General features: G+C 48.2%; 1 protein-coding gene across 2 annotated transcripts; it reads left to right on the forward strand.

Moving 5' to 3' along the window:
• Positions 1-1,848: 1,848 nt before the first annotated feature.
• Sall2 (spalt like transcription factor 2) lies at positions 1,849-18,644 on the forward strand. Of its 2 annotated transcripts, none has more exons than XM_032917870.1 (2): positions 1,849-1,953; positions 14,168-18,644. In XM_032917870.1, exons 1-2 carry the CDS (start codon positions 1,881-1,883, stop codon positions 17,107-17,109), a joined length of 3,015 nt encoding a protein of 1,004 aa, XP_032773761.1. In that variant the 5' UTR covers positions 1,849-1,880; the 3' UTR covers positions 17,110-18,644. The 2 variants fall into 2 exon arrangements, with proteins under 2 accessions (XP_032773761.1, XP_032773760.1); XM_032917869.1 differs by lacking the exon at positions 1,849-1,953 and adding an exon at positions 13,620-13,796.
• The last annotated feature ends 1,304 nt before the right edge of the window (positions 18,645-19,948 follow it).

A 19,948-nucleotide genomic window follows, 5' to 3' on the forward strand; every position in this document is an offset into this window, starting at 1 on the left:
GTGAATTCCAAGTTAGCTTGGGCTACAGAGTAAAAGCCCTATCTCAAAACAACAGCCACCAGTTACTGTTTTTCTGACTAAGCATCTAGAAATGTAGCCGGTGCTAGCCTTAAATGTAGGATTCTCCTGTCTTAGCTTCTTAGGTGTTAGGAATGCAGGTAAGCAACAGTGTGCCCAGCTGGATGAATTCCTCTTTTTGTTTCTCCCCCTTGGTGCTGGGGATTAAACTAAAGCCATTCGCCGCTGTGCTAGGCGAGGGCTCTGCTGGTAAACTTGCAGCGCGGCCCACCGGCCAAATTATTAAAGGTCTAACTTGACGCCCATAAGAAGTCCTTTACGCAGAATCCTTGAAGGCGTTAAAGAGGACTCACGGACCCAGCACTGCCTCCTCCTTCATTCAGCCTTCATTCTGAAGGGCAGGAGGAAATCAGCTGCTGTCCTGTCTTCTCACAGACTTCCCTTCCACTGAGAGGCCTGGATGGGGCCAGGAGAGACAGCACCCACAGTGCTCGCTATTTTAAATAAAATCTCTGGGCTGTATCGCTTTTTCTTTTCATACTAGCGGTCTCGCGACACTCTGCTTTCCTGCCACGATAAAACATGTGCTGGTTGTGTGTGTGTGTGTGTGTGTGTGTGTGTGTGTGTGTGTGTGTGTGTGTGTGTGGTCTTGAGCAGGCTACCCAACCTTCATGCACCTTGTGATTCATTTGTAACCAGGATATCCTGTACACAGCAGTATTATACACCCTGTTGTATGTAGCGCCACACAGCTGTAATTCTAGCACTTGGGAGACACAGGCAGGCAGGTCTATGTGAGTTTGAGGCCAACCTGTCTACACAGTGAGTTCTAGGCCAGCCAGAGGTACAAAATGTGTGTGTGTGTGTGTGTGTGTGTGTGTGTGTGTGTGTGGTGTGTATGTGAGTGCGTGTGTGTGTGTGTCTGTGTGTGTGTTGTGGGAGTGGTGGCTGCTATGGGTTGGCACCATGGCTCAGCCCTTGCTGGTCAAGTCTGAGTTGAATCCCAAAATCCGGATCCAGGTGTAAGGAGAAAACCAACTCCACGAAATTGTCCTTTGACTTCCACATTCATTCATGTCCAATCAGGAATGCTCACACACACACACGCACATGAATCATGCACAGAAACAATAATAACTTTTTCATTAAAAACTTTTAAAAGCTGCTGAGTCAATGATTTCAAGAGTTTTAATACATCGTAGAAGTGGAGACCTGTATAAATTTTTAAAGCTATACCCACAGGGTTATTATGACATCTGTTTTTAACTCGGTCTACCAATCTTTTCATATTCCCATTTCACCTGGCAATAGCTGACTTCTTGGCCTGAAAATCAATTACATTTGAGAACGTTTGTGTTGGAGTCTCTAATCCAGAAGCCGAGCATCGTCAAACACAGAGGCACAAGGATCAGAAAATCAAAAAGCCCGGCAAGGAGGATATTGTGAGAAGAGTTAGAAAAACAAGCCAGGGGCAGTCCCAGGGTGAGACCGGCACAGTCCTGACAGGGAGGAGAGGGTTAAATCCCTTCCTCCGCAGTACAAAAGAAAAGAGTGTGCGGAAAGATTAGGGTTTTTGCTTTTACAATAGGAGCGGCAGGAGCGTTGGGAAGAAGCTGAAGGGGGAAAAGGGGGCGTCTCTCCTTTAAAGACTTGGGAGATTGAGAGAGAAAGGGAGTCGGGAAAGTCACCACACTAGTCAGTCCGTCTCTGGGACGGGAGAATTCCTCTGCTTCTCAGTGGTTTGCACTGGGGGACCGACACCCGTTGGCCTCAGACCAGACAGGGTGATCGGACCAGGTCACCCCATTAAAACTCAGTGCGCGGTGCGGTGCCCTCCCTCTCCTACCGCTCTCTACTCGGGAATGTCTCGGCGAAAGCAGCGGAGACCCCAGCAGTTAATCTCGGACTGTGAAGGTCCCAGCGCATCTGAGAACGGTGGGTGCTGGGGGGCAGGAGGTAGCGGGGTGTGTGTGTGTGTGTGTGAGTCAAAGTCTGCATGGTTCAGGCCAGGGCAATGGAGGGCACCTCGGCCATGAGCCAAAACCGAGCAGGACTTGGTTCACTGGGGATGTGAAGGGCTCTATACTTAAGGCTGAGGGGAGGACTCGTGAGAAGGAGATAACCCCCCTTGGCTGTCGTCGGGATTCATTCTGTTTGTGTTTTCCTTGCTTTTCTCTGGATGAAATGTAGTTTTCAAACTAGCTCCGTCTCTCTACCAAGAGTTTTCTCTCCACGTCCTTCTTTGCTCACGGGTCTTTGTGCCGTTGCTAAGTAACGTCCTCAGACCTGAAGACCCGTCTCTTGGGGATGGGATTTCCCCCTCTTCTTTCTGGAGAGTTGGGTTGCAAGAGAATGAATTGGATAAACGTGAAGGTTCCCCTGAGGGGGGAAGAGAATAAAGTTTCTCATTGTTGCGCTGTGCTGAGAGCAGAACTCCCAGAGGAAGAAAGCTAATGTCGGTCAGAATGCAGGCTAGCTTGGGGGTGTGCTCCTCCTTATCCCGAAGGGAAACTGAAAGACAGCCCTGTAAAGGGACTCACTCAGGTTTGTGTTTTAAGGGAGGCAAAAAATGGTACTTAACGCGCGAGTTAACATACCTGTTCATATATGCTCTCACTGTATAAGGAACTTGCTACTTATTTATTTTTAGTTTTTGAGACAGATAGGATCCCCTCAGGAAGCCCAAACTAGCCCTGTAGTCAGTGTACAGCCCTGGCTGGCCTGGAACTTTTGGCAATTCTCTTGTCTCCGGCATCTGAACAAAAGTGCACCATCCTGCTAAGTTGCTGTACGTTTCTTTTAATCAACAAATTGCCCCTGGGAAAAGAGAACAGGCTACGTAACTGTAGCAAGCTGGCCTTACACTTGTGATCCTCCGGTCTCTACCTTCTGTGTGCTGTGATTACAGGCACGCACCAGCACAGCTGGATGCAAAAGTCTGTGCAGTTTCAGACGACTCCAGCACGGGAAAGGCCGTGAGAGGAGGAGGAGGAGATTAGGAGCTGATTGTTCGATGCCTCAGAGATAACTGAAGACACAGTCAGCAGAAAAAACATATATTTATATCTGAATGCTAAGGCTGGTGATACTGTCTAAGGCTGTGCTAGGAATAGGTTCCTATCTCTAGATGATTCTGAGACTCAAGACAGTTTTGGACTAAGTAGTCTGGCTACATGTGCGCTCACAAGATGGAAGTCTGGAGGTCCAACTCTGGGCCAGTCTTTTGCTTAGCAAACACATGGTATGCCTAAAAAAGATACACTCAGATTGTGCATAAGAGCTCTGAAGCCATTTTCAGGATTGGCTCTTGGACAAACCCTGATTCCCCGTCTTTGCTAGCTTATACAAGCTTGGTTTTGCCTCTCTCTGCCTCAGTTTCTTCATCTGTTAAACAGAGACGGATGAGTGCAAGAGTTGCCTTATAAATTTGTGTAAGCCCCTTGGGGAAATAACCAGCGTAAATGGCATTTCTTAGAGACATACCTACCATAAGTACTTAGTGGGAAGGAATATTGCAGTTATCACATGTGAGGGCAGTGACCGCTCAGGGGCTTCTCGGCCACTTCAGGACGCCTCTATAAGACACGAGGGGCTCTGGGGGTACTGTGTTTGTGGCAGCTAGAACTGATTATGGTTTGAACTTGTGCAGAAATGACTTTAGGTGGAGTCAGTGCAGCATACGCAATGAAACCTTAACAAACAAGTTAAGTCTGGGGTAGGAACCATCTTCCCCAAGCCGTTGCTTGGCTGAGATCCCACTGTGCCCATATTTAGAGGTTCTATGGTGATGGCATCCTTCCCCCCTGAGACACATTAAGCCTCCTTAATGCTGCTATAGGCCGGATGTTTCCTCCTCGAGCTCTATAGGAGATTTCCCCTAGAGTTGCCTCCAGTCCTGCTCCCCTGCTGGTTCAATTGTGGAACTATGCTGAACGCCACCCCCAACCCCCAAGAGGCTTGTTCTCCTCTCCTTCCTCCCATCTGCTCACCCATTCCCCACCCCGGGGCTGAGGGAAAGTTTTCTGCCAGAGTCAGAGGGTATCCAATAACTGCCTTTTAGGGTAGAGTTCGACTTGCAGGGCTCGGGGGACCTGGAAGCATAGTGACGCTGCTGTCACTCCATTGCTACAGAAGCCGTAAAGGCTCACACCCTATGAAGCAAGAAATTGAGGCAGAGGGTTGGGGATTTAGCTCAGTGGTAGAGCGCTTGCTAGGAAGCGCAAGGCCCTGGGTTCGGTCCCCAGCTCCGAAAAAAGAACCAAAAAAAAAAAAAAAAAAAAAGGAATCGAGGCAGACTTTGTGTTTGTAGGAAAAGCAAAAGGTAACGTAGGGAGCAGGGAAGCATTGGGAACTTCTGTCGATCTGCCTTAAGCAGGAGCGGGCTGACTTAAGCAGTCCGTGGCAGTGTTTCTCAACCTTGCTAACGCTGGGACCCTTTAACATAGCCCCTCACGTGGTGGCCCCAACCACAACATTGTTTTTGTTGCGGTTTCATAACTGCAGTTTTTCTACTGTTATGAATCATGATGTAAATATCTGTTTTCTGATGGTCTCAGGTGACCCCTGTGTAAGAGTCGTTTGCTCCCCAAGAGGTCGAGACACACAGGTTGAAAACCGTTGGTCCATGGCATATGCATACACACATAAATACTACTACGGCAATCACCGTCATCCTAAATAATACATTGCAAATCCTTCTTGGTTTTGGGTTTTTTGAGATGGGGCTTCTCTGTGTAGCTTTGGCTGTCCTAGAACTTGATCTGTAGACCTGGCTGGCCTTGATTGTTGTTGGAGTTTGCTTTTTTTTTTTTTTTTTTTTTTTTGGAGCTGAGGACCGAACCAGGGCCTTGGGCTTGCTAGGCAAGCGCTCTACCACTGAGCTAAATCCCCAACCCCTTGGAGTTTGCTTTTTAAAGATTTGCTCTAAGGCATAAGAGCACTAATTGTTTTACCAGAGGGCCCAATTTAGACTCACAGCACCAACGTGGCAGCATGGCAGCTCACAACCATCTGTAATGAGATCTGATGCCCTCTTCTGGTGTGTCTGAAGACAGTCACAGTGTAGTTATATATAATAAATAAATCTTAAAAAATAACAAACCAAAATGCGACAAAAAAGTTTTATTTATTTTATTTATATAAGTACACTGTCACTGTCTTCAGACACACCAGAAAAGGGCATCAGATCCCATGACAGATGGCTGTGAGCCACCATGTGGTTGCTGGGAATTGAACTCAGGACCTCTGGAAGAGCAGTTAGTGCTCTTAACCCTTGAGTCACCTCTCCAGCCCAATAAATAAATTAAAAAAAAAAATCTTTCTTAAGAACTCCTAAAGTCCTGGTCATGGTGGTACTCGACTTTAATCCCAGTGACAGGTTGAGCTCTGTGATTGCAAGACTATCCAAGAAAAGGGGGAGGGAGGGAGGGAGAGAGAGAGAGAGAGAGAGAGAGAGAGAGAGAGAGAGAGAGAGAGAACAGAAAGAACTCCCAAGGGTTTTCATATCAGAGCTCCTTAGAGACTTTCATGACCTGAATGGAGGCTTGTTGGCTCTCTTCTGCAATTTCACATAGCTATCTAAAATTCTCTCCTCTCTTATAAGCATGTAACATATAAATTCTCGTGCTCCCCTTTGGATGGGTGTCTCTAAAAGGACTGGGCTATCTTGGAGAGATAGAGATTGCCATGCATTCATGGATCCTGTGTTGTCATCCTTTACAGAGACTCCACTAATAACTATGTCATCATTGTGTGTCTAACCTTTCCTTCTACCCCAGAGTCAGACTGGAAGGATTCGGGATGTAACACCACTGGGAAAGAGCAAGCACGAGGCCATTTCATTTCATCCACACATAAATCAATGCTTACCCTAAATCAGAACTGCCGTCCTTTGCTTACCTGTAAAATTAAAGTACATTGCTATTGTACCTTTAAGAAACAGCCCCGAAAGGCCTATTTCTCCACTTTCTTCTTGCACAGCTCCCTGACTAGAGCACCAAAACCTAACAAAATACTTACCGAACGTAAGTGATTGAGCAGGAGACAGTCTATTTACTTAAAAACTCTGGAGGAAGAAAAGAGTCTCTCCCCTACAGAGTCTGGATGTCAGAATTAGAGAGCATAAGGGACATACCTGGAGGAAATGCTAACTGGTACATCTGGGAAATGATCAGAAGCCCAGATATTTAGTGAGGAGAAACCAGGACAACAGCCACGCAGACCTGGAGGGAGAGTAGGGAGTTGGCAGGCAGCAAGAATAGCAAAGGCAAGGAAGGAAAAAAAAAAATAGGGCACCTTACACATGAGAGGGCTCATCTCTCAGGCTTCCAAACCCCTGAGACTTCAGTTTTAGGCACCTGCTGAGGTGGGCATCAGGAAGAATATTTTAAGTGCACAGAAAGTAATTTAGAAGCCTGTGCTGTGGCAAAAGCGGGGTAATCATGAGTTCAAGGCCAGTCAGAGCAACTCTAGACTTTGTCAGGAAAGAATGGGAGACAGGAGAGAGGCTGACTGATTGACTCCGGCTTGGTTAGAACCTGAGATAAGGAAACAGAAAACCCACTTTTTTTTTCTTTCTTTTTTTTCTTTTTTCTTTTTTGCTTGTTTGTTCTTGAGACAGAGTTCCTCTGTTTGGTTTGCTGTCCGGGTACCCTGTAGACCAGGCTAGCCTCAAACTCAAAGAAATCTGCTTGCCTCTGCTTCCCGAGTGCTGGGATTAAAGGCTTGCACTACACTGCCCTCATTCTCCTTGGGAGAAAAACTGGATTTTCAAACTAGTCTAGAGCTCAACGATATATGACCTTTTAATGTTGGAGAAACTCTTTCCTAAGGTTTCAAGGAAGGGACCCATCCCTCTCCATTTTGTTTTGTGTTTTGGTGGCTTGGTTTTGTTTTGGTGATGGCATCATGTAGCTTGGATGGGCTATTTGTGAATCCTAGTCCTTCTGCCTCAACCTCCCAAGCCCATGCTACCCTATATTCCCATCTGGATCTCAGGTATGACTGCAAGGTCATAGTACTCACCGGAGACACATCTGGATGCTGCGCTTGGCTACTCTCGCACTTCATTCATTTTATTCCAACTCCCCCACCATCACCTCCCCTACACTGACTTATTTGTTGTTTATTCTGAGACAGAAGTCTTCTCGCTAAGTAGCCCTGGCTAACCTTGAACTCACAAGAGATCTGCCTGCCTCTGCCACCCAAATGCTGAAATTAAAGGCAGTGCTGCCACATCCGGCTGCCCCCCCTTCATTTCACTACTACTGTTATTATGTTAGATATTTTTATTTTATTTTATGTGTATGGGTGTTTTGCCTGCATACCTGTCAGTGTTCTACATGTGTGCTCGGTGCTTGTAGAGGCCAGAAGACAGTGTCAGAGAGTGTCAGATCCTGTAGAACGGGAGTTAAAGTCAGTTGTGAGCTCCCATGGGTGCTGGGAACCAACCCTCTGCAAGAACAGCAAGTGCATGCATTTAATCCCAGAACTTGGAGGCAGAAGCAGGCAGATGTCTGAATTAGAGGCCAGCATGGTCCACAGAGCTAGTTTCAGAATAGCCAAGGCTAAGGCTGCTCAGAAACCTTGTCTCAAGAAGAAAGAGAGAGAGAGAGAGAGAGAGAGAGAGAGAGAGAGAGAGAGAGAGAGAGAGAGAGAGAGAGCCTGGTCTATAGAGTGAATTTCAAGCCAGCCAGGACTACAGAGTAAGGCTCTGCTTCAAGATGAAAGGAAGGAAGAGAGAAAGAGAGACAGAGACAGGGAGACAGAGATTCTCCTCAAATTGAAAAGAGGAGAAAAAAAAAAAAAAACGGGGACTTTAATTGACTATCTGTGCTCAGTGAAGGGTCAGATCTCTAAAATAGCTTCGAGCTTCAAAACAGTGTCTGAATTCCACACAAATGTCTTGATCACTTGGTACCTGGTCTCTGTGTCATCTTGCCTCCTGGCCACCATGTGGAACAAGCCATGGGTACTTCCATAGGTTTGGTTTGGCAAAGAATGACATGTATGAGCTTAGTAGAGAAGACTGAGAAAAGAGAAGGTGGGACAGCCTCTAAAAAGTGATCCTGGCAATATTTACAAATCTATATTTTCGGAGGCTGCCAATGAGTAATGATTTAGTTCAGGTAACATTTGTGAGGAATAGGGGAAGGTTTGAAGAGGATAGTCCTTGGAGCTCTATTATCGGAGTACTTTCTCTTGTCATGTGTTGTGGGCTGGGATTATGTGTGTGCTGGACACTGAACCAAGGCCTGTGGGCTGACGATAACTCTGTCACTGAACGTCAGCAGCAGACCTTGGTTTCAACGTATAATTTGCATCTGTAATGTATATCAGGGTCTTACGCTATGTAGCTCAGAAATTAAATAGTGATACAGCCAGATGTACAGCCAAATGTGTGTGTGTGTGTGTGTGTGTGTATACATGGATGTGTTCACTTAGGATTAAACTCAGAGCTTCGATTAGCACTAGGTAAAGGCTCTACCACATTCCCAGCCTTCAGTTGTACAATGGAATAAGTGAGTTTCATAAAAAAAAAAAAAAAAAAACTAATGCTTGCTGGGCAGTAGTGTCAGACACATTAATCTCAGAGCAGGTCAGTCTGTGAGTTTGAGGCCAGTCTGGCTTACACTGCAAGTTCCAGACTAGGCAGAGCTACATAACAGGACTCTGTTTCAAACTAATAATGATGGTGATGGTGGTGATGGTGTGGTGATGAAAACGCTTGGATCCTGCCCTTAGGGCCTTTGAATTTATTTTAGCCCTGAGGTGGTTTTTTTTTTTTTTTTTTCCATTTGTTAGGTTTGGGATTTTTTTGTGTGTATTTTACTGTTGCTCTTTTTTTTCTTTCTGTCTGTCTGTCTTTATTGATTGGTTAATTCTACTGTTTGTGATTGAACTTAGAGACTCCTATTAAGTCATAGCCCCAGTCCAAGACATCAGAATGCCCTATAGCTCTATAGGCTGAGAGCCACCCTTTAGATAACCCACTCTGCTGCCCCGGCCCTATGTGGTTTTGACTGTATTCTTCCTAGCCTTTCTCTCCCAAGCCTGAAGCAGCTTATTGTGGTACCAGGCCTTTTGTTTATTTTCCAGATAGTGTCTTACATAGTTCAGGGTAGCCACTAACTTATGGTGAAATCAAGCTGCCTCCAAACTCCAGAGTGCTGGGATTACAGGTGTGTGCTTATGCTGGGGATTGAACCCGGGATTCTGTGTTTGTGCCAAGCATCCTATCTACCAACTGAACTAGACCCCCAGATCGTGGGCACTAGCCCAAGAAGAGAAGCTATTGCTTTTTTGTTTGCTTGTTTTGCATTTCAGATCTTTGTGAATTTGAATAAGCATATGCACGTCTACACCCGTCACAGACTCCTCATCTGTGGTCTAGGACCGTTCACTTCACATTGTCTAGGTGTACCATTATCTGCTTAGCATGCTCCTGGGTTCTGTGACTTCAGCCCTGTCTGCACCAGTCTTGCTCCCTTTTTCAGACTAGGCAGCAAGTGAAAAGGGGTGCTGAGCCGTGGATGGTTCCTCTTACTGGTGGCTTTTGATACATCACCTTTCACCAGGGACTAAATTTACCTTAAAGGGTGTAGATCAAATGACACATCAGAAAGCACATTTTATTACAAAGCAAGAAAGGGGACACTGTTTCCCAGGAGAAGAAGAAAAGAAAAGGATTTCTTTTCTTGTCCAAGGACTTGACAGAACAGCCACTGGATATCAAATGTTCAGTGCTAATTAACAAATGCTCTGTAGAAAGTCTCCATCTGATTCCTTCTCTCTGACTTGAGGGCAAAGAACAATGGCAGGGAGGAGCCACACAGGCCCCTTTCTCTAGCTTTAGGATGCGCATGTGAAGCAGGACAGGAGCCAAAGTGGTGACTGCCTCCCCACTGAATTACTCTGCGACTTGGAAAAGTCACTTAACCTCTGCGAGCTTGAGTTTCCTTATCGGTAAAACTAAAGCACACAGCACTTAGCTGTGTCTTGGACAAACTGAAACCCTGAACTCCATCTCCATTTGCAAGGGTCAGGTCTCAGAAAAACAGAGCTAGCTCATTGATCTCAGTGCTCTGATTCATGAGGCTCATAGGCTAAAATCTTTCCTTGTCTGTTTTGTTTTGTTTTTTTTTAAAAAAGGTTAATTTTATGTAAACGAGTGTATATCCATCTATATGTATACCTGCATGCCAGAAGAGGGCGTCCGATCCCAGGGATAGACGTCTGTGAGCCATTATGTGGTTGCTGGGAGTCGAACTCAGGACCTCTGAATGCCTTTAACCACTGAGCTATCTCTCCAGCTCTGAGATTATCCGAAGTTTTAAACGTAAGATTGTGTTTTCCTTCTTCCTTTCTTTTTTTTTTTTTTTTTTTTTTTTTCAGAGCTGGGGATCGAACCCAGGGCCTTGCGCTTCCTAGGCAAGCGCCCTTCCACTGAGCCAAATCCCCAACCCCGTTTTCCTTCTTTCTTTCTTCCTTCCTTCCTTCCTTCCTTTTTCTTCCTATCTATCTATCTACCTATCTACCTATCTATCCATCTATCTATCTATCTATCTAGTAGACCAGGCTGGTCTCAAACTCAGAGACTCACTCACCTGCCTCTGCTTGTAGTGCTGGGATTAGAAGAATGCATCACAACTGCCTGGCTGTTTTCAAGTTAGAAATGCAGTAGCTGTTTACGCTTTTGTTTGTTTGTTTGTTTGTTTGTTGACAGGGTCTTACTATATAACCCCAACCGGTCTGGAGCTCCCTATGTAGACTAGGCTGGCTTTGAACCAACTGCCTTCTGAGTGCTGGGGTCAAAGGTGTGTGCCACCACTCTCAAGTATCTATGATTAGATTGGGGCACATGCTTCCCTTCCCTCCAAAGACACTTTAACTTAGACATATGCTGGTGCTACTACTGAGAAATTAACAAGATTGGAGGATGAAGGGTGAGGACGTTGCTCCGTGGGAGAGCTCTTCTCTAGTATTTGTGGGATCCTAGATTCAATCCTCACAATGGTGCTGGGATGCAGCGGACATGGTGGATCAGGTCTATAATAATCTGAATCCACGAGTAGTAGAAGCAGTAGGAGCCAAGCCAGCCTTAGTTATGTAGTAAGTTTGAGGCCAGCCTAGGCTACAGGAGACTCTATGTAAAAAAGCCAACCAATGGGTTAAAAGATATTATTTTAGAGTATGTGTATTTTAGGCTCTTATTAAAAATATAAATCCCTGGGGGACTGGAGAGATGGCTCAGCGGTTAAGAGCACTGATTACTCTTCCAGAGGTTCCAAGTTCAATTCCTTAGCACCCATATAGTGGCTCGCAACCATCTGTAATAGGATCCAATGCCCTCTTCTGGTGTGTTTGAAGACAGCTACAGGGACTGGAGAGATGGCTCAGTGGTTAAGAGCACTGACTGAGGGGGTTGGGGATTTATCTCAGTGGTAGAGCACTTGCCTAGGAAGTGCAAGGCCCTGGTTGGTCCCCAGCTCCGGAAAAAAAAAAAAAAAAACCAAAAAAAAAAAAAAAAAAAAAAAGCACTGACTGCTCTTCCAGAGGTCCTGAGCTCAAATCCCAGCAACCACATGGTGGCTCATAACCATCTGTAATGGGATCCGATGCCCTCTTCTGGCGTGTCTGAAGACAGCTACAGTGTACTGATATGGATAAAATAAATAAATCTAAAAAATATAAATTCCCTAATCCGTAATATTTAAGACTCTTCAAATTTTAAAAAGTTCCTCATTTATGTTCTCTTTCGGTGGGGAAAAGCCCCAATATGTTAATACTACATTTCTAGCATTTTCTAGTCTGGGCATACAGCTCAGTGCTGGGGCACTTGGTACAAAGTTCCATCGCCAGCGCCACAGGAATAAATGGTTTCCAAGTTTTCTGCTTTCAAAATATTTTTCAGATAAAGATGGTGTATGTAAAACATTGTCTATAAAAAGGGGAATGGTGGCATATTCCGTGAAACTGGCTCCATTTTATCAGCCCGGCAAAAGTAGAACTGGGAAGACCGTGACTGCAGAGTTTGAGGAAGGTTGGGAGTTTCCCACTAGACTCAGCTACAAAGAACATGTCTCAAAAACAAGATTAATGAGGAAGCCATAGCTGTCGGCCTAGCATTTGGGAAGCTGAGGCAGGAGGATGCTGATTTCAAAGTCAGCCTGGGTTACACAGAACATTTCAAGAGAAGAAAGAAAAAGAAAGGAACCAAAACACAAATCCAAGACTCAAGTTGCTTTTTAAAAACCAGATTTATTTATTTATTTATTTATTATTTATTTATTTATTAAGTACACTGTAGCTGTCTTCAGACACACCAGAAGAGTGCATCAAATCTCATTACAGATGGTTGTGAGCCACCACGTGGTTGCTGGAATTTGAACTCAGGACCTCTGGAAGGGCAGCCAGTGCTCTTAACCACAGAGCCATCTCTCCAACCCCTGAGATCGCTTTTTTACATGTAAAAATATGGGATTTTAGGAAATGGGGGGCCCATTAAATCTCGTTTCAGGGAAGAAGAATGCAGAGTGTACCTGGTCTGAGGCACCTTAACCCTACTTACTCCCTCTGGATAAAAGGCAGGGCCCGGTGGAGGTGAGCAGGTGCCAGTTTAGGAATTGAAATCTGCTTGGGGCTGTTAGGAGCTTCGGACCCTGTACAGCAGACTGTGAAAGCCCATTCCGCATCTTTCCCATTGTTTCAGAAGGAGCTCCCCTCCCCCAAGGTTGGAGCTGGGTGGACCTCCCTAGGCCTTTGTAAGCTAATATCTTATTTAATTGTCCTCATTAGGGAAGCGGGTGGGGGGAGAGGGTACGGAACAGGAGGGGGTTTTTTTTAAAGTACGAACTCTGCATTTGGTTTAGGGCCGGTGGCCTGTGGACTAGCTTGTGATGAGCTGTAATTCTGGGGGAAGGGCTTAGTGTTTCTCAAGAAGGGGCCCTCAGATGACTCCCTCGGGAATTCTATCTTGCAAACCCCCCCCCCACACACACACCCGAAACTTCTTTTGTGAAGAGAGCTGAGGGTAGGATGGGAGTAGGGGTGAAGACAAAACTTGAGATCAGTCTGCAGTGTGCGAGCTGGTAAAGGGGTGGGTGTTTGAGGCCGCTCCTCCCTTTCTTGTCCTCCGACCTCTGAGGCGGGCAGACCACCCTTTGGAATCCACGTTTTCCAAACTCAGCAGATCCTTTATCCAAAGAAAAATTACTGAAGCCTATCGCCTTAATCTATTGAGCGGGCAATGTTTCCCACTGTGGGCTTGGGGCTGACCCGGTGGAAGCAGCTAGGATAAAGACATCTGGGGTGGGGAGCCGGGAGAGGATAGGGCACAGTGGGCCCCCAAGGTGCCTCACTGACACCTGACCCAGAGCCGGGGTAAAGCTTCCAAGACTTGCACCCCACCCCCACTCCCCTTCACGCACTCTCCGCTCTCCTTCAGCTTTGGTCTCCCTCCCTGGCAGTTTCTCCCCACAAACTCTCCTCCCCCATCTCCCCACTACCAGCTTTCGCGCTCCAGCTCCTCCCCTCCTCCGCGCCTTCTCGCTCCCCTCCCCCCCCTCCGCCGCCGCTGCTCCCTGCCCCCGCCACCGCCGATCTCCTCCGCAGTCTGGGCCGCTGGGTGCAGAGACTGCCGCAGCGCCGGCGGCCTCCCCAGACCGGATACCCATTGTGTCCTAACCCATCCCGCCTTCCACTTCCCACGGCCATGGCGCAGGAAACCGGGAACGGCTCTCGACTCGGGGGGCCCTGCGCGGAGCCTGCGGAGCGCGGAGGTGCGGTAGGGCCAGGCTTGGGCAGAGATGGGGGCCGAGGGGACGCTCGCGTGTAAGGACTTTAAGTGGGCGGATAAAAATATCTGATTCTACACATAGGCCCCAGTTTCACATCCATTCCCACCCTTCTTGGGCCAGAGGAGGGGAGGGGGAGGGGTGACGGAGGAGGCTCGGAAAGTGCTCGCCCTAACCCCCCAACCCCCCCTTTTACTGGGTGTCTAGGAACCACGAGAGAGTCTAGTCTAGTGCTAGCTTCCAGCAGGATCTTATCTTCCAACCCTAATCGGAGGTTCCTAGGCTGCCCGTTCCTTAAAGCCTCCGTTATCCAACACAACCGCATTACCCACACTTTCTCCTTGTCTTCTCCCCAGGTGATGCTAGTGAGGAGGACCACCCCCAAGTCTGTGCCAAATGCTGCGCACAATTCTCTGACCCGACCGAATTCCTCGCTCACCAGAACGCATGTTGCACTGACCCACCGGTAATGGTGATAATCGGGGGCCAGGAGAACCCCAGCAACTCTTCAGTTTCCTCTGCGCCTCGGCCAGAGGGCCACAGTAGGCCCCAGGTCATGGACACAGAGCACAGCAATCCCCCAGATTCTGGGTCCTCTGGGCCCCCGGATCCCGCCTGGGGGTCAGAGCGGAGGGGAGAGGAATCTTCTGGGCAGTTCCTGGTCGCTGGCACAGGTACAGCGGCCGGGGAAGGTGGGGGCCTGATCTTGGCCAGTCCCAAGCTGGGAGCAACCCCGTTACCTCCAGAATCTACCCCTGCACCCCCTCCTCCACCACCTCCACCTCCCCCTCCAGGTGTAGGCAGTGGCCACCTGAACATTCCTCTCATCTTGGAAGAGCTGCGGGTGCTGCAGCAGCGCCAGATTCACCAGATGCAGATGACTGAGCAAATCTGCCGCCAGGTGCTGCTACTTGGCTCCTTAGGACAGACAGTGGGCGCCCCTGCCAGTCCCTCAGAGCTACCTGGGACAGGCACTGCCTCTTCCACCAAGCCCCTACTGCCTCTCTTCAGTCCCATCAAGCCTGCCCAAACTGGCAAGACACTGGCATCTTCCTCCTCGTCGTCCTCCTCCTCAGGGGCAGAACCACCTAAGCAGGCTTTCTTCCACCTTTACCATCCACTGGGATCCCAGCATCCCTTCTCTGTAGGAGGGGTTGGGCGAAGCCACAAACCCACCCCTGCCCCCTCCCCTGCTCTGCCAGGCAGCACGGAGCAGCTGATTGCCTCACCTCATCTGCCATTCCCGGGCACCACAGGACTCCTGGCAGCTCAGTGTCTTGGGGCAGCAAGGGGCCTTGAAGCTGCAGCCTCTCCAGGGCTCCTGAAGCCAAAGAACGGAAGCGGTGAGCTGGGCTATGGGGAAGTGATCAGTTCCTTGGAGAAGCCCGGTGGAAGGCACAAATGCCGCTTTTGTGCCAAAGTATTCGGCAGTGACAGCGCCCTGCAGATCCACCTTCGTTCCCACACTGGTGAGAGGCCCTATAAGTGCAACGTCTGCGGTAACCGTTTCACTACTCGGGGCAACCTCAAAGTACATTTCCACCGGCATCGTGAGAAGTACCCACATGTGCAAATGAATCCACATCCGGTACCAGAGCACCTAGACTACGTCATCACCAGCAGTGGGCTGCCTTATGGCATGTCGGTGCCACCAGAGAAAGCAGAGGAGGAGGCAGCCACACCGGGCGGAGGTGTTGAACGCAAACCTCTAGTGGCCTCCACCACAGCGCTCAGTGCCACAGAGAGCCTGACGCTGCTCTCCACTGGTACAAGCACAGCAGTGGCTCCTGGGCTCCCTACTTTCAACAAGTTTGTGCTCATGAAAGCAGTGGAGCCCAAGAGTAAAGTCGATGAGAATACTCCCCCGGGGAGTGAGGGCTCAGCCATCGCCGGAGTAGCCGACAGCGGCTCAGCCACCCGAATGCAGCTAAGTAAGCTGGTGACATCACTACCGAGTTGGGCGCTGCTTACTAATCACTTGAAGTCAACTGGAAGTTTCCCCTTCCCTTATGTGCTAGAACCCTTGGGGGCTTCGCCTTCTGAGACCTCAAAGCTGCAACAGCTGGTAGAAAAGATCGACCGCCAAGGAGCTGTGGCAGTGGCGTCTACTGCCTCGGGAGCTCCCACTACTTCTGCCCCCGCACCTTCATCCTCCGCTTCTGGACCTAACCAGTGTGTCATCTGTCTCCGGGTGCTGAGCTGCCCTCGGGCTCTACGCCTGCATTATGGCCAACATGGAGGTGAGCGGCCCTTCAAATGTAAAGTGTGTGGTAGAGCTTTCTCCACAAGGGGCAATTTGCGCGCACATTTCGTGGGTCACAAGACCAGTCCAGCTGCCCGGGCCCAGAACTCCTGTCCCATTTGCCAGAAGAAGTTCACTAATGCTGTCACTCTGCAGCAACACGTTCGGATGCATCTGGGGGGCCAGATCCCCAACGGGGGTTCCACACTTCCTGAAGGTGGGGGAGCTGCCCAGGAAAACAGCTCTGAGCAGTCTACAGCCTCTGGACCAGGGAGTTTCCCCCAGCCGCAGGCCCAGCAGCCATCTCCAGAAGAGGAGATGTCTGAGGAGGAAGAAGAGGATGAGGAAGAAGAGGAAGATGTGACAGATGAAGATTCCCTAGCAGGAAGAGGCTCAGAGAGTGGGGGAGAGAAGGCCATATCAGTACGAGGTGACTCAGAAGAGGTATCTGGGGCCGAGGAGGAAGCGGCAACATCGGGAGCAGCACCCACCAACGGGAAGGAGGTAGATAATAACGAGAAAGCCACTCAACAGGCTCTGCCGCCACCTCCACCACCACCCGACAACCTGGATCGTCCCCAGCCCATGGAGCAAGGAACCAGTGATGTTTCCGGAGGCATGGAGGAAGAGGCCAAACTGGAGGGAACCTCAAGCCCGATGGCGGCACTCCCGCAAGAAGGGGAGGGCACCAGCACCCCTTCGGTGGAAGAGCTGAACTTACCAGAAGCCATGAAAAAGGAGCCAGGAGAGAGCAGCAGCAGGAAGGCCTGTGAAGTTTGTGGCCAGAGCTTTCCCACCCAAACAGCTCTGGAGGAGCATCAGAAGACCCACCCCAAGGATGGGCCGCTCTTCACTTGTGTCTTCTGCAGGCAGGGCTTCCTCGACCGTGCCACCCTCAAGAAGCACATGCTGTTGGCTCACCACCAGGTACCGCCCTTTGCACCCCACGGCCCTCAGAATATTGCTACTCTTTCATTGGTCCCTGGCTGTTCCTCCTCCATCCCTTCTCCAGGGCTCTCCCCATTCCCTCGAAAAGACGACCCCGCCATCCCGTGAGCCTGTGTTCTGTACCTGGTCCTCTATGACCGCGAGATCAGAAACCAAGAGCTCCATAGAAGGACCTCCAAGATTTAGTCACCCTTCTCTCGTCTTTTCTCAAGTTCTGACATGATGTTTCTTCTAGTGGCTTCTCTCTAGTCCCTGAGCTTGACAATTGCATTTGAAAGGGAATGTCCCCTAAGAAATTTTTATCACCTTTTTGTTCTATATAGCTTTTACATTCTCAAGGGGGAGCTCTCTCCTCTTCCCCCTTTCCCTCCGGCAGGTATCCTAGAACCCCCATCTTTGGCATGGCAGCCTTGTTCAAAGGGGCTGGCAACTGTCCATGGAAGGCCCAGCTCTGTTCCTTAGTGATCTTGACCAAGTCACCTTGCAAGACTTTCTTGGGCCAGGACCTTCTTGAAAAGCTTGTGAGGAGTGGTAGGTAGGTTTCTTTCTGCAACCACTACATAGTTTCCCACTGAGCCCTGGAGTTCTAGATCGACCTGCCTTGCCATTGAGCCCTAGCACCATCATTGCTGTGAAAGCCCAGGAACTGTGCTCGATAAGGTGACTCCAAGGATCTGATCCAGAGAGGCAGAGGAGAACGTAGCCTCCTTCCTACTTCAGCTGCCTGTAGCTGAGGCTGTGCCCAACAAGCACACCAGAGGAAAGAAGTAACTGTAACTTCATCCCCCTGCTCCAGAGGATACTGGCAATGAAGAAACTCCAGTAGTTGGTGGCTCACCCTAGTTGGTAGGGACTTGTAAAGGACTGGGATCCCTACTTCAGTATGTTCCTCGACTCACCACATTAAGGCAAAGAGAGTGGCTGGTCAAGATGCCAAGACACCCTCAGCTTCTCACTTATCAAGGCCTCTCAACCAACAAGCATATTTCTTACCAAGAGGTCTCTCGTGTGATATTTTAGGAAGCATAAAGTTCCTGACTCTAAAGAGCCTTGTTGGTAAGGCGGTTTATTTAAGTGATGGTGGAGGGTCGAGGATTGTTGCTAAAACAGGCATTGCTGAGAATCTATTTGATGAAGAACCGGACTTGATGGAAGGGGACATGATGTTCAGCTCGTGTGAGTAGGAACGTTTTCTCTGAGCTAATGGTGACCTGGTACGCAGAGGCACCAGGGGTCATGGGGGGCTTGCTGTCACTAGGATGTTTTTAGTTTTAGACGATTCCCAATTTTATTCCCTTGCCCCTTATATTTCCCTGTTGTCTTCTCAAAACCCCTTTCCTCCCCAGTCTTGCCTGACCATGGGCCAGAGCCTATGTCTTCTTTTTTTTTCAGATGTTGAGAGACAGAGCTTCAAGTGATTCCTCCCTGTCTCTCTGTCTTGTAGTGAGATGTAGTATTTACTCTTAACATAGGATCCTGTGGAACAGGAGTTCTGAGAAGACCGGATTTTGCTGTTAGCTGATATCAGTGATGATTCTCTAAAGTAATGGGCTCCAGAGCTCCCTAACGCAGTGAATTGTGTAAGAGAAGAGGGGGGAGATACTAGAATCTTTTCGTTCATCATTAAAGGTGTTTTGGCCAAGCTTGTGTGTGTTTCTCCTTCTTTTATGACTAAATAGCCAGATGGGGTGTGATATTGGCATTCCCTAATATGGAGATTCTCTTCCCACCTTTTTCTCCTGCCAAAGCTGAACATATGGTGTAGAAATATTTAACTTCCTCAGCCTTGTCCCCAAACAACCTCCAGCAGATGTGATTTCACTGTGAGGAGGAAAGGCTTTTTAAAACAGATTCTATTTTTCAAAAGGTGCTTGCCCAGTGTGCAGGCAATGTCTAGGTTTTCCTTTACCACCTTACTACCAAAACACAACTTTTTTATGTGGTTTTGTTTGCGTTTTGAGGGCTGCTCAGTTTTTCCCAGACCTCAAGCAACTCACAGACAGTAGTGAATCTATAGATCAAGATAATGATACTTTATGATCTTTGAGATCCAATATTGTAATCAGAGAGGGAAAAGGCTCTACCAATAAAGGAACATTTTGCTATTAAGCATGCAGACAAAGGGGCTGGAGAGATGGCTCAGCAGTTAGGAGTCCTGGCTCACTGGTTGCTCTTCCAGAGGACCCAGGTTCAATTCCCAGTACTCATGTAGTGACTCATAACTGTTAACTCCATTTCTAGGAGATCTGATGCTATCTTCTGGCTTCTGTGCGTACCAGGTGCACACATCATACAAATACACATTCAAGCAGACACAAACAAAATAAATTAACACATATGAAATAAGTTAACTTTTAAAAACAAAAATGCGGGGTTGGGGATTTAGCTCAGTGGTAAAGCGCTTGCCTAGCGAGCGCAAGGTCCTGGGTTCAGTCCCCAGCTCCGGAAAAAAAAAAATAAATAAATAAAAAATAAAAACAAAAATGCAAGCTGAGTAGTGGTGGGTACACATCTTTAATTACAGCACCAGGGAGGCAGAGGCAGAGGCAGGTGGATCTCTGAGATTGAGGCTAGCCTGGTCTCCAAGGACTAGTTCCAGGACAACCAGAGCTACATAGAAAAACCTCTTCTTGAAGAAAAACAATGATAAAAAGGAAAACAGTAATAATGTGAAGAAAAGAGCTAGGGGTGTAGTTCAGTTGGTAGGGTACTTTCTTAGTATGCATGAAAGAAGTCAAGCTCATGCTCAGTTACACGGTAGACATTAGCCTGGGACAGATGAGAACCTGTGTGTGTGTGTGTGTGTGTGTGTGTGTGTGTGTGTGTGTGTGTGTGTAAGAGACAGGGTCTCTTTATATAGTTCTTATTGGCCTCAAACTCACAGAAATCCACCTCCTTCCAAGTGCTGGCTTAAAGCCTTATACTACGATGGCCCGCAGAGAAACAA

The sequence above is a fragment of the Rattus rattus genome, chromosome 12 (assembly GCF_011064425.1).
Source record: "Rattus rattus isolate New Zealand chromosome 12, Rrattus_CSIRO_v1, whole genome shotgun sequence".
NCBI classification, from domain to species: Eukaryota; Metazoa; Chordata; class Mammalia; order Rodentia; family Muridae; genus Rattus; species Rattus rattus.